This window comes from Stomoxys calcitrans, chromosome 4 (assembly GCF_963082655.1).
Source record: "Stomoxys calcitrans chromosome 4, idStoCalc2.1, whole genome shotgun sequence".
Taxonomy (NCBI): Eukaryota; Metazoa; Arthropoda; class Insecta; order Diptera; family Muscidae; genus Stomoxys; species Stomoxys calcitrans.
The window spans coordinates 185,316,271-185,332,869 of record NC_081555.1 but is presented as its reverse complement, the minus strand read 5'-3'; the positions used below and the strand labels follow the sequence as shown (position 1 = coordinate 185,332,869).

Below are 16,599 nucleotides of genomic sequence, written 5' to 3'. Positions count from 1 at the left end.
CTTTTTCATTCCCCCTTACTCTGCTATGACCCGGCACTCGCGGATTTTGCCATCCTCAGAGACTGTTCGTGACCTTACTGTCGTGATTGTTATTGCCGTGATGGCCAGTTTACTGTCCTTAAGGATGTTCACACTCGACGTCATCGAGTGAACATCACCCCACTTCACGCATTCCTTTCGGCCCTTCTGCATTCGAATCCTTACCTCCTCAGTTAGCATCCATAATAGGTCATTTTTGGTAGTCACCCATAGTAGTGGCGATAAATATAAAAATATATATATTAAAATTTGTATGGCAAATAATGGAGGTCATCGGCCGAATATCAGTGTTAGCATAGAATAATTGATAGTTGACATGGTTCATTCCAGAAACTCTGTTCCGGGTCGTCCATGTCGCCTGAATTAAGGCAATATGAATCTTGCCCTTCCTGATTTTCCCCTTCAGAGCGTGTGTAGATGTCTTGCCCTGGTGAAGGTTTATCTGGATGACCTCAATCATTGGTCCTCTTTGATACTCTATTCTCGTTTGTACCTGTTGTTAGGCGAACATTTCGTAGCTTTGATGACGTTAGGATGAAATGCAGGAAGATTGTACATTTACGACTTTCCGTCAGGACAATACTCCAGAGAATTGGAGAGTATTTAGTAAATACAGAAACAAAGAAATACGTTATACGTAAGGAAAGGTGCAAGCATTATTGCAAGCGTTTTGACAATTAGGATTCTAAGAGGTTTTGCCGCGTTATCAATGGTGTTAAACTGTGTTGATTTTGACGATGTTGCGATGACTTTGGGAAAAATTAAGGCTTAGTCGGTTGGTGTTGATGGTATCCCTATCACATTTTTAAGACTTTTGATTCCATAAAATTATGACTTAATTCTCCATTTATTTCATTCTATTTTAATGACTTCAGAGTTTACTTCCACCTGGAAAACTGCGCGTGTGGTGTCAATATCTAAATTAACTGTTATTCGCAGTCCGGAGGACTTAAGGCCGATACCAATTCTTCCAGTTCTCTTAAAGGTTTTTGAATATATTCTAAAGGAGCAGATAATGATGAATACCAAACGAAAAATCTTAGATTCCCAATATGCCTTTTGCTCAGTCCACAGTACCACTTCTATGTTGCTACCTCTTACTGGATCTATTAGGAATGATATTAATAATGGTAAAGTTAGTGCTCTTCTATCTCTTGACTTGACGAAAGCTTTTAAACCCATTTGGTTCTGGACCATGATTGAGAAGCTTAGAAACAACGATGGTTTTGCCAGTTCTGCCTGCAAACATGTAATGTCGGACATGTGTGGTAGGACTTAATTTGTTGAGTTAAATGGAATAAAATCTGGAATTATTTCCCTATATTCTGGTGAGCCACAGGGTTCCGTTTTGGGGCCCCTATTTTTTTTTACTTAATATCAATGGTTTTTCAGAATTCCTAGAACCAAGCCAGTGCAACACTTAATGATATATATCAGATTTTTAGTGCTGATCGTGATTCTGCCAAACGTTTGGAATCCGAAGTGAACACTTGTCTTAGAAAGGTCTTATTGTGATCTAGCCTTAACTCCCTATCTGTAAATCCCTTAAAGACTAAGGCTATGCTGTTTGGATCCCATTTGCAATCTGAGTTTGACATATTGGTACAGAACTCTCGCGTTAATTTTGTAGATAGATGCTTGGGATTTGACAAGAATTTGTTCATTTTCGGACCATTACAACTATGGATAAAAATTACCATTATGGATAAAAAAAGAGACTTGTTCACGCTTTTTTAATGCCACAGATTCTGTACGGATTGGAAGTAGTATCAGGAATTTTTGACTACAATCTTCAGAAATTGAATGAATATGGTGGTTAGATTTGTGTATAATGTTCGTGTTCGCGACAATTTTTCGAGGTACGTAAAAGACTTTCTGGGCACTTCCTTTTACCGTTATATTGATATACGCAATATAGCGGTTGTTAAAAGTGGAGTGACAGCGACATTATGTAGATATTTTAATTTTTCTCGCTCAAGTAGAAGTACTCAAATATCTTGTTGCCTCGTATATTCAGGTCTATATTTGAGAGATCTTTTGCAATTCGTGTGACGAGATGTTGGAATTTTTTGCCAACTGAGCTATGAATCTTCGCATTCTAATAATTTTTTTCGCCTGAAACTTGTAGCATACAACGGTTAATTTCAATTTCTCGAAAAGGATGTAAAAGTTGGTCAAGTCTATGAGCAGGCAATATGGCATTGGTACGTTTATTTGGCTCGGCCTTATTGCTCGTCGGTGGGTATGGGATTTGGCCATTGTCCAACTCGAAAACGCTACCATAAAACTTTAAAAAAAGTTGTTTATAAAGCGTGCAACACTGAGTCAAGAAGGGGAAGAATAGCAAACAAAAATTAGGAAAGAGAGAAGAAATTCGGTTTCGTACAGCCGGTTTCATTCAGGTTATAGATGTAAAATTGCAAATTTTGCCCATGAACATTCCACTAAGGAACAGGGGCAAACTTCTCATATATCAATGAGTGCAGTCCGATTTAAGTTTTAAGCTCAATGATAAGGGGCCTCCTTTTCAGAGCCGAGTCCGAGAGAGATGCCTCTTTGGCGAGAAGTTTTACATGGCATAGTACTTCGCAAATGTTGCCTACCATTCCTGGTAGCCCATATTCAAGCCCGGCCGATACGGGATGACTACGAGCACCACACAGGCTGGAACTTTGAGCTCCGACTTGTGAGGTGCCCATCGTTATAACGGGAAGCTTAGCTGAAAGCTACCGGGCGCGTCCACAGGTTGCGGAAGGTGGAAAGCTCCGTTTTTATGCGGAGTGGCTGCAAATGCGGCCGCGGGCAGTCAGCGATTTTCGAGAGGAGAGTCTGAGTGAGGAGTCAGGTGGCACTGGCTCTTAATTAAATACTGAGTGCCAATGATTCTCGAGATGACAAGGCGAGTTATTGGCGCCTTCAAATAACCAATGGCCAACATCAGCGTCTGTTCCCCTCCCCTTTACACTACTGTGGTGCCTTCAGGAGTCAAAGATATAAAGTTTACTTAGTACATAGCTATTAACTTCATGGGTTTATTAAGAATTAAGACCAATATCATTCGGAAATTTTCATGGTAACTTTAAGTTCATTATTTTCTTGGTTATCACTTATATGTAAATAATACAAAAAAAAAAAAAAAAAAAAAAAAAAAAATATATATATATATATATATATATATATATATATATAGTTCTTTGAATATGTTGATTATAATGCTTTGAGTTGTGATGATTTGCAGGAAATTGTTTCGTCTACTGATTTTTCCGCTTTGTATTCCACTAGTGACGTTGATTTTCAATGTAGTAGTTTTAGTAGCTGTCTTGGGTCTATCCATAATGCGTTTCCTATAAAAAAAAGGGTGATAAGGGCTAGGAGTGAGGATTGGTTTAGCAATCCCCTCATTTCATATCATCTATCGCTTCGAGATTTGGCTTTTAAATCTTTCTTGGAGAATAGATCCAATGTTAAGTGGCGAATTTATTGTAGAGCCAGGAATAAAGCCAAATCTGTTATAAGAAAGGTTAGAAGGGAAGCGAATGTACTGCAGTTTGAGGGCAATAAAAGCACAAAGCAGTTATGGTCGTTGTTAAAATCCAATGGACTTGGCAGTTGCAAGTCGTATGATTGTGATTTGAATGTGGAGGATTTGAATACGACCTTTAATAAAAACCAATTGGACTCCCAAAGTAGTTCTCTCGGGGAGTATGACTATAGTGGTTTTGCTTTTCAACGGGTGGAGTTGTGGGAGTTGGATAAGGCTTTTTCTGCCATTAAGTCCAATGCAGCAGGTGTAGATGGTTTCTCATTAAAATTTCTAAGAAAGTCTATCCTCTTGTGTCTTGTCATCTGTTACATCTTGTAAATTCTATTTTGTTAACTTCTTATTTTCCGTCCGATTGGAAATTAGCCAAAATAGTGCCCGTTGGGAAAAAACAGTCTTGTCACGCTCTGAAGGAGTTCCGTCCGATTTCTATTTTACCTATTTGTTCTAAGATTGTCGAGCATGTTATTAAATGTCAAATGTCTGGCTATTTGGAAAGTAATCGTTTTATTTGTGATGCCCAGTGTGGATTTAGGCGAGGTAGAAGTACAGCCTCATTGTTATTGGGTTTGACAGATTCTATCCGGTCAAACATGGGTGGAACACGTTTTTGCGTGCTATTGTCTTTAGATTTGGAAAAGGCATTTGACAGAGTGGATTTTGGCCTTCTTCTTAGTAAATTAAAGTCCGTTTATAAGTTTTCGACCAGTGCATGTACATTGTTATGCTCGTATCTTACAGGTAGGAGCCAGTTTGTTTGTGTTGATGGTAAATGTAGCAGTGTTCTTTCTGTAAGAAGCGGTGTTCCTCAGGGTTCAGTATTAGGTCCACTTCTTTTTGTGTTATTTGTCAATGATGTTTTTTCTCGTCTGGATTGTTGGTGCACTCTATTTGCATATGCTGATGACATCCAATTGCTTTTTAAGGGTGATAATCGATTTTTGAATGTTTTTCAGACGAAAATTAATTTTGCGATGGAGTCGTTACGTGAGTGGATGGCGGAGAATAGGTTCAGTGTTAACGCTTCTAAAACTAAAGCCCTTTTTTTATCTTCGGGCTGTCACAATCATGTTAGTGTTAGATATAATAATGTAGATATTGAATTTGTGCAAAGCATTGATTGTCTTGGTGTTCAGCTGGATGACAGGCTTCGGTTTGATCGGCACGTTAGTTCCGTGGTGTCTAAGGTTAACTTTTCTTTAAGAAGCCTGTATACCACGAGTTTATATTTACCGCTCTTTGTGAGGGAGCGTTTGGCGCATGCATTAGTTTTGCCGGCCATTTTATATTGTCTGGAGGTGTACTCAAGTGCGTCGCAAGGGAGCATGCATCGTATTCAGGTCGCTTTTAACAATATGATTCGTTTTGTTTACGGTGTAGGTCGTCGTGTTCATATAACTCCCTATGTGTGTCGTTTTCTCGGTTGTGATTTCCCGTCGTATGTTAATTATCGTTTGCTTTTGTTTCTCTTTAAGTTATTGAAATGTCGGTCTCCAATTTTTCTTGTTAATGAATTTAATTTTTGTCATTCTACCAGAACTAATCAGTTGGTTCTTCCGAGGGTAGATAATTTTTTGAGTAGTACTTTTTTTGTAAGGGTTGCACGTTTGTACAACTCCTTGCCTACGGATTTAAAGAATTTCAGTTTGTCAACAAGATCTTTATCAAATCGTCTTCGTCTACACTTTCAGCGCTTTTAATTTTTGTGTCAAATTGCCAACAACTTTAACGGAATGTTTTTATCGTGCGTATTATTGGTAATTTATTTATTTTTTGAATTTAGTATTACTTATTTTTTTCCATTTTGTTTAAATCTTTTTTTTTTGTTAAGTGATATTTTTTAATTATTTTTTTTTTTCAAGCTCTTTTATTTATAATTCTTGATAATTTGTTTTCAAAGCCAAAAGTATTATTGTGACTTTTTTTTTTTTTTTGTATATTTTGGTTTAAGTATTACTATTTTTATTATGCTTTAATCAATTTTTTTAATTTATTACGTTGATCTTTTTTGAGTAGGATTTTTTTTAATCAGTTGCTGCTTATAATTTTTAGTAATTTGTTTTTTATTTGTTATTTAGTTTTATCTAGATTCAGAAAGTGTTAAATAGGTTAAATATTTTTTTCCATTTTCTAAGTTTTTGAGTTTTTTATTTTTAATTGAGTAGTTTTTTAACTTATGTTAGAAAAAGTACGTCTTATGCATAGTGTGATTATTTATAGGCCTGATGGCTTCGCATTGCATGAAATGAAATAAATAAATAAATAAAAAAAAAAATATATATATATATATATATATATATATATATATATATATATATATATATATATATATATATATATATATATATATATATATAATATATAACAGCAACAATAATTATAAAATTCAAAGACAATTTAATTCAAGTAAATCACTCCAACATGATTTTTTTACAGTGTTAGGCTTTTGCCCTGTAGGTGTCTGTTACGATTAACCGGACTGTTAATCGTAACATTCAAATGTTACATTCACATATGTTCAGTATGCACAAGAAAGCAAAAGAAAAAAAAAACCCAAAGTAAAATGAATCAAGTTCAACGACCTGTTTCCGGGCAGATGTTTTTGTATGTGCTTAGTGATATTCGTTGCTTGGTCTTATTCGGTGGTTAAAATATAGTTGTATAGTTTTCAAAACATTAAACCAAAATCATTATTACAACAAAAATTGCAAACACTAAATGAAAAACAAATGCGTTCAATCACAACAACAAATGGGTACTTGCTATATGCGAGAAGAAAAGAATAAAAGACACATTCACGTATGTGCTGCTGTGTGTGTACCCCTTTGTAAAGAGCAACAGCGTATGACTTAAAGAGCAAGCTTGTATATAGCAGCATTAGGATGCTTTTTTTTAGTTTTGGTGCTTTTAAAACTTTAAACAAAGAATAAAAGGCAAGCGTTAAAGCACAAAATATAACATTGAAACGCATACATGAATGTTATTTCCGATTCCTTTTTCCAGGTTGTGTTGGCAAGCACTAAGTTAGGTTTAAAGTATTATTTGAAAAAGTTATATTTGTGATCAAAGAGAAAAAAATATATATTTGGAAATAGGCCACCACTGCTCTCGCGTAGCCTAACGGGTTTCTCAATTAATCGACCCAACTGGTCCACGAAGCCACAGCCTCAATATTACCAAGTGGTGATTCTAATTAGGCAAACAACACCAAAACAAAAGAGTAAAGAACCACTTACTTGTCGTTGAGGCCTTTCAACAAGGCAATTTGCGCTTTCCAGCACAAGTGTTGTTATATTTAAAATATATACTTGTTTGTTCATATTGCCTCTTTTATGTGAATTGTTGTTGTAGTCTTTGGGTTAATGTTTTGAAATCAATTGTTTTTGTAATATTCTTTTTGAAGAACCAAAAATGACCGTTTAAAATATTTCTTTTATTTTCATAAAGTAACGACTAGCACAAAAACGAATTAATGTAAAGGGAATAGGCTAAAATCGAAAGACACATAAAGAAACTAGCTTTCAAAAAATTAATTTTTTTTCTTTTTTTCTTCCTCACGCCTTTTTTTAAATATTAACTATTTAGGGGTCACAAAACAGGATTTTTACGCAATAAAACGCATTATAAATATATATATAGGAGACTTTTTGCTGTAATTATAGCCAGATAAACACAATTCTTCGGGCAGCATAGCACATTAGGTCGACCAGGGCTCTACTGCAGTCGCCAAATACCACGGACTACCTTACCACGGACACACCGCAGGGAGTAACCACAATTTAAATCCCCGCCGACAACTGATAGACTGACATGCTTTGCGTAAAAGCAAAGTAATGACACTCCCAATAGATCAGGGTATTCGTCCGTCACAGGAGAGCAATCAGTTTGATCAAAGAGAAGATGAAGTTAAGATCTGAGGGAAACAGACAACCGCTCATTAAAATTGGGTATTGTTTTATATGGTCTTTTCGTTTTTCAATTAGAGTTAAGAGAAAAGAAACAACAATGAATTTACCTTTGTTTGTATATGCTAGGGAGAAGTTATAACTCCTGTTAATATATGCGGCAATCGTAAAGCACCATAAATGATTGGAAAGGCCGGAAATAATTAAAAGGTCAATGGGAGTTTGGTCTATGAATTTCTCCAAAATTCCACTCAGAAAAAATTATATGCGTAAGAATAATACGCTGACCTTTTACAAAAAAAAAAACGAATATTAGCGAAAAACACACTAAAATTTTTCCATCTTCTGATGAACGAGTATAGAAGCGAACATTCACAATAACTTTTAAAATAAATGCGAGAAACTGAATGAGGTTTTCAATAAAAATTCATTTGATTGGAAACGATTAAAGAAATTAAAATTTAGGTTAGGTTAGGTTGAAAAGAGGGTGCAGATATTAATCCGCCCCATGCCACTATGGACATACACCTAAGCCGGTAATCGGCTTGTCGTCGCCCACTCCCTTAACTCGGACTGCGTCGACCCGAAAGGCTTCGGGTTAACCAAGTTTATTGACGGCAGTCCTCTGTTGTTATTGCCCTTATTGCAATTTTAGTCGGTAAAGATCTTCAGACTCGACGTCCTCGCGTTAGCACCACACCACTTCACGCATTCCGTGATCGCCCGGATCTCCGCCTGCAGGACCGTATTATGGTCAGGCAGTCTAAAACAGATGTCAGTCCCTGGGTTTTCAATGTAAACCCCCAGGCCCACTCTGTCCTCTAGCTTTGATTTAAAACTTATTTTAACGAATTTTTAAGAGTTTGAAGAAACTTCTTCCCTTGTTGAAAACTTGCCAGAAATGAGAAAGATGGCCCCTTGAGCAGACCCTTTTCTACCCTCGCCAAGACTTTAAATTTCCCAAGCTCTTATCTAATGCAAAACGACTCAATAGGTCGCGGAGAAAGGGAGATAACCTCATTACCTAAGGCGCAAAGACCCAATGGCATAACGTTGAAGCTATATAACTATTATGGCTGCGAATAGTATTCAATGATTTCAACATAACAGATATCACCATGAAGGAAGATGATAAAAGTGTCTTAAAATTGATAGATGCTGAGAAAATCAATACTCGTAGAAAAGATACTGACTTCAAGCACTACTTTGTACGAGAGGTAAAGGAAGTTTCAGTTTGAATTCTACCCCACAGAAGAAATTAACAAAACCTTTAGAACATAGCAAATTAACTAATTTTGATCAAATGATTGGACTCGAATAATGGTCAAATTTTCAAATTGACAAGGGGTGTTAAGCTGTTATTTATTTAACCAGTTATACTTTGTAAAAATGGAAACATTATTTCAATCGCATTTGCTTTAATTTCTCTGTTGAAATCATTGGACACATAATTTTTTAAAAGACAATTATTCATTCTGAATTATCTGTTCACAAATTTAAATAAAGATATCACACCACTGTTTTTAGATAGACATAATCCTCCATTAGCTACTGTGGTATCATAATGGACTAAAATAGTCTAAGTAAGACTGTTTAAAAAAAATAGACTGCAATCTAACCTAACCTAGCTTAAGCTTCTAGTGTTTTTTTTATATATATATATATATATATATCGGCAAGGGCTGAGGCGGCAGCCCTTGCCGATGGAGAACTCCATCGGATCAATCCGGTACGTACAACCGGCTGTAATTACTATAAATTATTTAATTTATTAAAAAGTTTTGAGTTAAATTAGACAAAAATGCTTGATTTTACTCTTAATAATACTATTTCCATTTCAGATGCTATGCATGGAAATAAATTTTAGTTTGTATTTTCCTTAATTAATTTTCTAGGTTTTGTTGAATATCCTGAACCAGTTACTCTGCGACTATATGCATCCAGAGGGATCTGGTAGTATGTAAATCAAGAAGGATTGGTGGGCAGATGAACAGGTGACGTGTTGTTTAGTTCACACGTGGCAGAATCATCCAGCAAGTTGTCATCAAACCTGCAATTTGAGCCGACTGCATCTGCCGGAAACTGGCGGTTGTCATATGTCGCCCTATGGAGGTGGTCCACGCGAGAAATGAGAAGACTGCCCGTCGCATTTTGTTCTACGAGTTGATGGCCTGTTGCTCAAGTGCTGAGTTCACACCGGTGCTGTATAGTTTACCACCAATGGCTTTGTATGTAGTCAACGGATTTCTTTGTCAGCGGCCTGAATGTTGCGACAAGTGGCTTGAAGATATTGTTCCTGCTTCTGACTTGGCCACTGATTACTTTAGCAGGTCTTTGGAATAGTTCTTATTTATATTTTATGTGTACGTTTCCACCACTTGCTTATTCTACGACATATTTTCATGGGTCAATATCATCTAAATTATCAGCGATATTCAATGATTCCTGATGATGGCTAGACTAATTTATTATTCTACTTGAGTGCTCCGTTTTAAAACCACAAAAGTGGTTGCTTATGCGAAACCGTTCCATGTTGCAAATTCAAATATACCCATGAATATTCCATCAAGTTACAGGGGAAAACTTTCACATATCAATGATGTGCTGTCGTCAATGAGCGCTCAGTACAACACCTCTTTGGGGAGAAGTTTTTATATGGCACGGTACTTACACGGGATAGCTGTGAGCACCATACAGGCTGGAACATTGAGGTTCGAGCTGTGTGGTCTTCATTGCTGTCAACAGAAGCTTAGCTGAGTGCTACCGGCCGCGTCCACAGGTTGCGGATAGTGGGATGCTCCATTCGGAGTAGCTGCAACTCAGTCGAGGACAATCAGCGGTATCGAGTGGAGAGCCTCAGTGGGAGGCCGGGCTGCACTGGCTCTTGCACAAATACTTAGTGCCAATGATGCTCGATATGACAAGGTGGGTTATTGGCGCCTTTAAATAACCAATGGCCACTTTGTTGCCGAGGCGATTGGTCCTTTGGACCGGAACGAGCTTGCACACCTACAGGAGCTTGACGAGGATCGCCACCTCCACATGAATATGTGGCTACAAAAACAACCTCACAAATGTTGCCTGATTTAGGAGGGGATGACCATACAATTTGTTCAGATGTTCTCGCCAGGATTTGAACCCAGGCGTTCAGCGTCATAGGTGTATATGGCAACCACTGCGTTATGGCGGCCTCCGTTCCTTCTGTTACTTTTGCACAGAGCATAAAATAAAAGAACACGTAAAGAAATAATACAATTTCGCTGTCAATCCCATGGCATCCGGTTGTATGTACCGGATTGACCCGATGGAATGCTTCATCGGCAAGGGCTGCCACCTCGGTATACAATCCCATGGCAGCCGGTTTTACGTACCGAATTAACCCGATGAAGTCCTTCATCGGCAAGCGCTGCCGCCTCAGTGTACAACACACTGCTGCAACAACAACAACAACAACCTCGGTATACAATCCTGTATATCATGTTGAACATGGGGTCTCCGTGCGGCATCTTTTTGTTGGCTAATGTTACCATGAGAATGAAAATTGCCTGAGTTAAGTTTTGCAATAGTGGCGAAGTTGTTTCCACTGTGTAGCATCTTCACATATAGTCCTAGAATCTTATATGGAATGTACAAAATTACAACTGCAAACATACAAATGCTTTGAAGTTAATTGTATGAATTCAATACCGATATAAATCAAATGTTTTACTGAAAATGTTGAATATAGAAAAACACTACGATGTTGAAGTTCCCGCCGAATTTTTACGGCAAATGCACTGAAAGATATGACAAGAAGCCCGGCAGGGGATAACTATGAGCACGACACAGGCTGGAACTTCGCGCATACACAGGTTGCGGAAATTGGAATGCTCCATAGTAACTGCAGCCGCGGATAATCAGAGGTATGGAGCGGAGAGTCTCAGTGAGGGCCGGGTGACACCGGCTTTCGCATAAATACTGAGTGCCTATGATGACAAGGTGAGTTATTGGTGCCTTTAAATAACCAATGACCATCTTGTTCCCACGGCGGTCGGTCCTTTGGACCGGAACGAGCTTGCTCACCTTTTGGAGCTTGATGAGGATCGCTACCTCCACATACAGACATGTGGCTACAACAACAACAAGCCAAATTAGGAATAAATACTTTAAAAAATTATGTCTTTATTTTTGTGCAGATATCTCAAGAGATATTATGGTAAATAATTTGTCCTATTCCCCTTTAATTATCTTTGTTTTTTTGTGTTGTTGTTTGAATAATAATAAGCACGTATCAACAAAGTAGAAAACACAAAAAAAAAATACTTAAGAGTGAAAGAAATTGCTTTTCTTTAAATCCAAAGACATTCATTGACCTTAGTTGTCTTGTGATTTAGAAATTGGAAATACAGTTCTATAAGAATTTGGATTATTTAATTTTGTACACTAAAAACACGGCGGGTTCTGTTTTCGCCCTTTATTTCTAATTTTGAGCTGGCCTAGCTGCTCTTTGGTCGTTATCTTCCGCTTCATTTTGTGGTGCAACCTCGCCATTATGCGCGGGTCCTTCTTGTTGGGCTTCTTCTCCGCCCCAATTAAAGCCTCCAGGACGATCTTCTGGGAGTGGCTGATAATTGCGGTCGATGTGTTCATTAAAAAGTACTTTTCTGCAATAAGGAAAAACAACAAAACAAAAAATTAATACACACTAAAAATTTTTCAATTGGGCGGGCTTACAGAAAATTTGGTGTTCTTATGAATCTATAGCCGTTTCTTTGGGATGGAAATACATCTTCCAGGAAGTAGTATATGTGGCCAACACCCATACCAATTATATCCACCCATATAGTATTGCCCAAAATCATAGAGCAGCATAACAGAACCCATGGTAAATAAGGCGCCTATGAGTAAATCACGATTAATGTCTATTTGCTGCGTGTATCGCTTATGCTCGTCGGTCTATTTTTACCTGGAAGTTCATTACGCCAAAGAAATTCATACGGACAAGGGGATTTCTTCGAGACCATACGTAAACCAACATTAAAGTAAATGCCTGGCCCAAAAACAACAAATTCACAAATAGGCCAAAGAATGCCATTAGTGTACCACCAAAAAGGAACATCATCACAAAATCAGAACTCCGACCGCGGAATGAGCCCTCTTCTAACATTCGGCAATATCTATAGGTAAAGACCATGTTGAAGAAAAAGCTAATTCCCACCGAACCGAAGAAGAGAAATGTTGTTGCCAACCGCCATATTTGCAGCTTTCGTAAAATCAGAATTGGATTGAAATATAGCTGCAGCGGTGAGACCAAATCTAGATGCTAAAGAAAAACAAAACAATAGTCATTACAGGCCAATGTAGATGGTAGGAAACTATTCGACTTCACAATAGATAAATACGAGGGATCCATGCATGACGTGTACATTTACTTACCACGGCCAAAGTCGTACAAACACACGCTGGAAGGAAATAAGATTTGGAAAACATTACAACGTAATCAGGAATGCCTATTACTAATGTACATTTGTCATTTCTGAAGGACTCCATCCACCATCCTTTAGCATACAATTAGTCGTCCTTTACTATTAACCAATATTCTGTTCCTTCTCTATGCTCACCTGTTGTATAGAAACGTGTCACCGGAGGAATTTCAAAGTAAAATTGTCTTAATTGTAGTGCCATGGTATTCTATTGATCCTTACTCGTCGCCTTGTTCTTGTTGACTTTCCCTGTCCCAGTAAACAACAGCGCTTTCCAGCATTTGTAAACTTTTCAATAGAACCGTTTGAAGCGGCCTTTTCGAATACTACAAACAAAATACGCTTCGCAAAAACGATCTTGTGTGTACTTTTTATAGGTTTTTGTTTTTTTGTATTTATTTATTTCTACCTTTTAGGAACCTTTTACTTCTCATTGGCCAAAGAGCACATAGTAGAAAATCACAGAACAGATTTGACAAAATTCACGGCTGTCACTTTCAAAACAAGACAAGTAGATGCGACCCTGGTTGTCACCCTTAAGCCTAGTACTAAGTTCATTCGCACGAATGAACTATGTTCGTTTTTCACCGTTGAAAACACATGTTTTTCGTGATTACTGTTGTTTTAAACACTTCACAAATAACAATGATAAAATAACAAATTTATTAAAATTTTAACTTAAGTAATGAGGAAATGTCCCACTAAATGAAATCAGCAAGTTTTTTTTGCTTTAAAATCTTTTATCTAAAAAAGTAACCGGCGAAAAATAGAGCGAAAAGCGAATATAGTACCAACCTTTAGTTGATTGCGAAATATGCCGGTTTCTATTGGGTAGCCATGACTGGATATTTAAATGTATTCACCAAGACGGATGGAAAAGGGTGTTCTCAAGCGAACAGCCGTTAATTTCTTTAACATAAGTACGATCAGCTTGTTGATAAGATGGCAGATTGCACCATATGATTTGTGGTTGTTGTACAAATGAGACCAAGATATATTCATTTACAGGTAGTGGCAACAACAACAAAATATTGAGTGTAGTATTTGTCAAAATCAGGGATGAGTGCGACTCTGATTTTGTGTATGTTACTAGTTTCTCGCCATTTTTCGTTGTTTGTGTGTTATGGTTCTTAACTATAGTACACACACACACAACCAATACTCATTTACACTTCGCGAGGAAAAATTGTACTCAGCTGTGTATGGTACACTACCTGATAATAATATCATGAATGAGACCGCCTTTAATTGCTTCGCCATGGGTAGTCTTAGGCAAACAAGTATGAACTGCCGGCCAGATTTGATGGGATTAATATGTAACATTTTTCGTTTGATTTCTCTTTGTTGTTATCTTCTTTCTCGCATAATCTCTGCTCATAAACGCACACTTTTTGCACACGTACTCCCACACGCACACAAATTTCATTGTGTATATTAACAAAACGTTAATTAGCTTGATGACAAGATGACGATTTCAGCTTAAGGTTTTTATCTAGACAAATTTGTACTAGCTGAAATCACAAGCGTGGCTGATGAAATTTTGCGATTTCATAGTTGAACTCAAACCCCACTAGCATGTCAAATAGTTTGTTTAGATTTTTAAGTTTACATTTTGTTAAATTTTCCACACTTTGTTTTAATTTATAATTAACGCTCTTATAATCACAAGTCTTTTAATCTTATGCCTACTGCACATCAAAATGCAAATAAAAACTAGAATGTCAATTTGACAGTGTACAGAAATTGAATAGCCTAGTGGAAATTAGCGCCACTATCCCCACAGAGACGTATCGTTGATTTCATTGTTGTTGGGCTAGTGACTTTACCTTTTTATGCAAAGTGCTGACTTCGTCGTTTCGCCCGAACATCTGCCAAAACGCAAGAAAAAGCAAACACCTGTCGTTGAAGTGCTACTATCAAGTTCTATCAAAGTGATTTCACGCAAACGGCTGAAAACAGCCGGCCAGTTTAAGCTGGTACTATATTTGCTTTTCGCAGTATTTTTCGCCCATTACGTGTTTTAGATAATAAACTTTAAAGCAAAAAACTCAATACTTATAGTAAAATTTTAATCGCGGAAAAAGGGGGTTTCAACGGTGAAAAACGAACAGAGTACCAGCCCATGACATAACTACCAGGTAGTGTACCGTAAATAGCTGAGTACAATTCTTTCTCGCGAAGTACACTATCTGTCAACGAGTTTTGGTTGTGTGTGTATTATATTGGGTTGCCCAAAAAGTAATTGCGGATTTTTTAAAAGAAAGTAAATTAATTTTTAATAAAACTTAGAATGAACTTTAATCAAATATACTTTTTTACACTTTTTTTCTAAAGCAAGCTAAAAGTAACAGCTGATAACTGACAGAAGAAAGAATGCAATTACAGAGTCACAAGCCATTGAAAAAATTTGTCAACGCCGACTATATGAAAAATCCGCAATTAGTTTTTGGGCAACCCTAGTTAAGAACGATAACACACACAAACTACAAAAAATGGCGCAAACTAAAGGGTGATTTTTTTGAGGTTAGGATTTTCATGCATTAGTATTTGACAGATCACGTGGGATTTCAGACATGGTGTCAAAGAGAAAGATGCTCAGTATGCTTTGACATTTCATCATGAATAGACTTACTAACGAGCAACGCTTGCAAATCATTGAATTTTATTACCAAAATCAGTGTTCGGTTCGAAATGTGTTCATTCACCGTTCAGCGATGAGGCTCATTTCTGGTTGAATGGCTACGTAAATAAGCAACATTGCCGCATTTGGAGTGAAGAGCAACCAGAAGCCGTTCAAGAACTGCCCATGCATCCCGAAAAATGCACTGTTTGGTGTGGTTTGTACGCTGGTGGAATCATTGGACCGTATTTTTTCAAAGATGCTGTTGGACGCAACGTTACGGTGAATGAACACATTTCGAACCGAACACTGATTTTGGTAATAAAATTCAATGATTTGCAAGCGTTGCTCGTTAGTAAGTCTATTCATGATGAAATGTCAAAGCATACTGAGCATCTTTCTCTTTGACACCATGTCTGAAATCCCACGTGATCTGTCAAATACTAATGCATGAAAATCCTAAACTCAAAAAAATCACCCTTTAGTAACATACACGAAATCAGGGTTGCACAACTCTGATTTTGTGTATGTTCTAGTTGTTTGTGTGTGTTATAGTTCTTAACTATAGACACTTTACATTCACATTTTCGCCCTAAAGCCTAGTACTGACTTCATTCACAGCGAAAATGTCTATTAAATTTGTTTGTCAATCGATATACTATTTTCGTAGCATGATATTTGCAGTGCGTAAATTAAAGATTATTTTATGATTTTAATATTAAACCACATTACTGACAATTTCTATTGAAATTAACTTTGGAAATGACTAAATAAGCTGATTTTTAGAATTTCCTGTGAAGCAAAAAGCTCATGGTAAGTAACTCAACCCAAAGAGCGCATGTGGGCGCATTTTATTGCTTAAGCACGCATAAGTGCTGCCTAACAGACTCAGGTGTTTTCGAATTTCTTAACAGACACAGAGGGAGTAGTGTTTATTCATATTCGTCTCAAATTTTGAGCGTCAATGTCGGGGGGAAAGACATTAGTCGGAAGTCAATTCCACATACGAATGGTTCGGGCGAAAAATGAACT

The 16,599-nt window shown here is 37.2% G+C and overlaps 2 protein-coding genes and 1 long non-coding RNA gene across 3 annotated transcripts; 2 read left to right on the top strand and 1 right to left on the bottom strand.

Annotated features, from left to right (window-relative positions):
- Positions 1–904: 904 nt before the first annotated feature.
- LOC131997097 (uncharacterized) lies at positions 905–8,723 on the top strand. Its single transcript, XM_059367398.1, has 2 exons — positions 905–1,307; positions 8,596–8,723. Exons 1-2 carry the CDS (start codon positions 905–907, stop codon positions 8,721–8,723), a joined length of 531 nt encoding a protein of 176 aa, XP_059223381.1.
- Positions 8,724–9,160: 437 nt separating this feature from the next.
- LOC131997154 (uncharacterized) lies at positions 9,161–10,557 on the top strand. Its single transcript, XR_009398094.1, has 3 exons — positions 9,161–9,214; positions 9,381–9,573; positions 9,619–10,557. It is a non-coding gene; the product is annotated as an uncharacterized LOC131997154 (long non-coding RNA).
- Positions 10,558–11,626: 1,069 nt separating this feature from the next.
- LOC106082421 (derlin-2) lies at positions 11,627–13,411 on the bottom strand. The gene is made up of 5 exons (XM_013244917.2): positions 13,086–13,411; positions 12,901–12,926; positions 12,431–12,787; positions 12,199–12,362; positions 11,627–12,128 (listed from the first exon to the last, which is right to left on the bottom strand). Exons 1-5 carry the CDS (start codon positions 13,147–13,149, stop codon positions 11,945–11,947), a joined length of 795 nt encoding a protein of 264 aa, XP_013100371.1. The 5' UTR covers positions 13,150–13,411; the 3' UTR covers positions 11,627–11,944.
- Between the last annotated feature and the right edge of the window lie 3,188 nt (positions 13,412–16,599).

What these genes read in the sequence shown, in the direction of transcription:
- LOC131997097 (XM_059367398.1), top strand. Translation starts at nt 905, where the DNA reads ATGACTTCAGAGTTTACTTCCACCTGGAAAACTGCGCGTGTGGTGTCA. An exon ending in TGTAATGTCGGACATGTGTG is followed by an intron (nt 1,308 to 8,595) that starts GTAGGACTTAAT and finishes TCAACATAACAG; the next exon opens with ATATCACCATGAAGGAAGAT.
- LOC106082421 (XM_013244917.2), bottom strand. Translation starts at nt 13,149, where the DNA reads ATGGCACTACAATTAAGACAATTTTACTTTGAAATTCCTCCGGTGACA. An exon ending in TTTGTACGACTTTGGCCGTG is followed by an intron (nt 12,788 to 12,900) that starts GTAAGTAAATGT and finishes GTTTTTCTTTAG; the next exon opens with CATCTAGATTTGGTCTCACC. An exon ending in ATAAGAACACCAAATTTTCT is followed by an intron (nt 12,129 to 12,198) that starts GTAAGCCCGCCC and finishes TCCTTATTGCAG; the next exon opens with AAAAGTACTTTTTAATGAAC.